Below are 3,312 nucleotides of genomic sequence, written 5' to 3'. Positions count from 1 at the left end.
CACACACACACACACACACACACACACACACACACACACACACACACACACACACAAAGAAGCATGCTCAGTTTGTAAGTTAACAGCAGCAGATTCTGCCTGGTTTTATGGTGTTTTGAGTTCACAAACAACTCTGACTCCGGGTCACACACAGGGTCTGTGTTGGTGATTCTTGCTGTATCACAGTATTATTGATAAGATAACCATGCTGTAGCTTCACCTGTCATGTCTTCCTTGAAAGAAAAAAAAAGTAGCTTGCAAAGCTGTCGCATCAGACACACATACATGCCTTAGTATCTTTGTGAGGACTACACACACACAGCGCTCACAGCCTCGCTGCACACAAGAACCCACAGTGTTGGTTTTTCAAAATACAGTATCTTAACTTTTTATTGATGTTTAAATAGGGTTCAAAGTCTGACTACGGTTAGTATAAGAGTGCAAATATAGGATATGCTTTACAATGTTTTAGCCTAATATAGGCCTATTAAACTTTATTCTGAAAGTGTGGTGGTCATTTACATGTTGGGGAAACCCTGTGATGCTGAGCTACATATATATATATATTTTTTTTTTGCTGTTTCAGATGAAAGTGTTCAAGTATTGGCTGAAGAGTTGGTCCAACTGGGTCTGATCAGTGAGGTGGGTGTTTTTGTGTGCTTAACGATTGCAAGAACCTGTGGGTGTGTGTGCATTATGACCACTGACAAGTAAAGTAAAAAACCATTCATCGTGTTGCCTTGGCACCTGGCAGTGGGTGGGGTAAATATTAGGCGGCATATGAATGGTTTGTTTTGATGTGCTCTAAGCAGAAGAACTGTAGTCCTCATCAGTCTCTTCAGTGTAAAGATCTGAGTGACTGAGGAGGTGTGGTGGCAGACAGCTGGTCTATAGCATGGCCACAAATGCAGCCACGGTGAGATGTTCTGGCTCTACAGTGGTCAGAAAATGTCAGCATTTGTCTGAAGGGTATTTTGTAAAGGAGCAACAAGGTCATAGGTCACCCAGTTTTCACTAAGATAAAGGTCAGCCTGTATTATTAGAACTCAGGCTGCTTTATTTCAAGCCGAGCTGCTTGTTGTGCATGCAGCTGCATACCTGTAAATGTTGTTTAAAATGTCTTTATTTTTGCTCTTCACAGATGGACCAAGTCAAAATATCTTCATTGCTCGAAGAAACTTTCAGCCAAGCTCTTCAATAGCAAGTCTTCTCAGAAATCCCTTGTCAATCTTATGATTGTAATGATTTGTTTCCCCCGGTGTGTCTTTTCTACAAAGCTCTGGGTGGATCTGTCACCAAATTGTCCCTTATATCGGGGAAGAAAACTACATAAAGGCACACAAACCTTATGGAAAAAATTATAAAAGAAACCATCTGCTGTGAATTATTTTATTTTAATTATTATTAATATTTAACAGTCAGAGCATACATTCATTAATACATGTAGAAATACTGGAAATGAGTTGACCGTTGTGTGGGGTAAGCCTAATAGTTTGGTGAGTACTGTTAGTACATCCAACACTTGATCCCAACAGAACTGACTGGAATACAATGAGACAGACTTTAGTTTACTGAATTCACATCGTCCATCCCTTTTAGATGCTCAGCTAATTCTCTCCTTCACTGTAGGTACTACTCACTGGTGTATTTTTACAGTTTAATGTCTGTATATACACCTGTTGAAAAAACTGTAGCCTTGTTAGTAAAGAAAAGAGATTTCCACCCAAAGAAAACAATCCAGGTCTCATTTTATTCTGTCATTGCTCATGGTTCTCCTCATCATCTAGGTCTTTTTTTGTTTCGCTTTGTGTGACGTAACACTCAACTTTTTACTTTTGTTCAACCCAGCCAACATCCATTTAGGTTAAATATGTGTAATGGTTTATGCAGGTTGCAGGCATGCAACTTATTTCATTTGACTTCTTAAATAGCCGTTAAAAAACCCATAGATGTACGTTATAGTATTTTTCATTATTGGATTGGCATCTCCTGCTCACTTTGAGGTACTGTGAACTCAGTGTCATTAAATTTCTGTTTGTATTTTATGTGTATATATATATATATTTATATATACTTTCATATATAAATACATATTGCACATGACTTTCATTGTAAGTGCTTTCAGGTTCTCTTGTCATTTTTTAAAAAACTTGCTGCTTTTTGAGTTTACATGGTACTCTGCCTTCTGAATTTATGTGACTTGTGTACTGAATTCTGCCATTATATCGTGTACAAAGTAGACTGCCTTTTCCTGATAGGTCGGTGTGCACTCTTATCAATGTGACAGACTGGATTCGAAGTGTTGGACTTTGTAGGGTTTTTATATGGTAACATTGAGAGTCTGAGCCAAGACAATTTTTCATGTTTCTATTTTTCTTTTGTTCTATATTTGTTGACTGAGAAGTAAGTACAACCAAAAGCAAGATATTGTTCAACGTAAAAAAACACAAAACTGCATCAACATTTTGTATCCTACAGGTCATGAGTTGACCTAAAGTGAGATCACTGCGGCTTTCTTTTTTTTTCTTTTTTTTTCTCGTGTTGTGTGGACTGTTCGGTACTACTGTTACTGAAAGCACACAGTTCTGAATTTGCTATAAAAACATGCAGTAAGAGTGCAAATAATCAAATTTAAAGTTTGTACACCAGACACTGTTACATAAAAATAATCCTTTATATTTCGTTAAAGTTAAAATCTTGTAATGACTTGACCTGCTAACTGAAGACCGTTTGAGCTGTCAGGCCTTAAGTCTACAAAAATGCTAGTTGTCAATTTGTACAATAATGTTCACCTCATGCTTTATTTTTGTTTTTGTCAAACAGTTGCGGTTGGGTATCTTGGAAGTAATATTTTAAGAGATACTGTATTGTGTTACACTTTCACTCCACGCAGCATGTTGTCAATATGATCACATCTTTGTTTTTGTTTTCTCCTATAAACTGCTAAGATTGTATTTTCCCAAAGATGTGCTCAAAGTCAACCTGGTGAATGTAAACACACCAAACCATGTGACCACCAGAGCTTTATATTGACAGTTTGCACCCTAATCGGGCCTCTCGTGGTACTGTTGCACCTTTTTTGTGTTGGTGGTGATGAAAACTGGTTATTAAATAATCAAAATGGGTTGGCAGCTCTAACCTGTTACTCCATGATGTGAGCTTTTTTGTTCTAGTTAGACATTTATACGTTTAGTATATGACACCAATGTCAGTAAATACAGTGGTTTGCAAAAGTATTCATACCCCTTGAACTTTTCCATATTTTGTCACATTACAACCACAAACATAAATATATTTCACTGGAATTTAATG

The 3,312-nt window shown here is 37.1% G+C and overlaps 1 protein-coding gene across 2 annotated transcripts in view; it reads left to right on the top strand.

Annotated features, from left to right (window-relative positions):
• LOC106523687 (nuclear receptor-binding protein) overlaps positions 1-3,150 on the top strand; it is an 18,489-nt gene extending 15,339 nt beyond the window's left edge. For both annotated transcript variants that reach the window (XM_014017208.1, XM_014017207.1), the window contains exons 17-18: positions 587-642; positions 1,142-3,150. In XM_014017208.1, the coding sequence (XP_013872662.1) occupies positions 587-642; positions 1,142-1,201 (116 nt within the window). In that variant the 3' untranslated portion in view covers positions 1,202-3,150. The remainder of the gene's footprint in view (positions 1-586; positions 643-1,141) is intronic.
• Positions 3,151-3,312: the final 162 nt, after the last annotated feature.

This window comes from Austrofundulus limnaeus, unplaced genomic scaffold, assembly GCF_001266775.1.
Source record: "Austrofundulus limnaeus strain Quisiro unplaced genomic scaffold, Austrofundulus_limnaeus-1.0 Scaffold163, whole genome shotgun sequence".
NCBI lineage: Eukaryota > Metazoa > Chordata > Actinopteri > Cyprinodontiformes > Rivulidae > Austrofundulus > Austrofundulus limnaeus.
The sequence above is the reverse complement of the archived record's forward strand: the minus strand, read 5'-3'. Positions and strand labels throughout refer to the sequence as shown.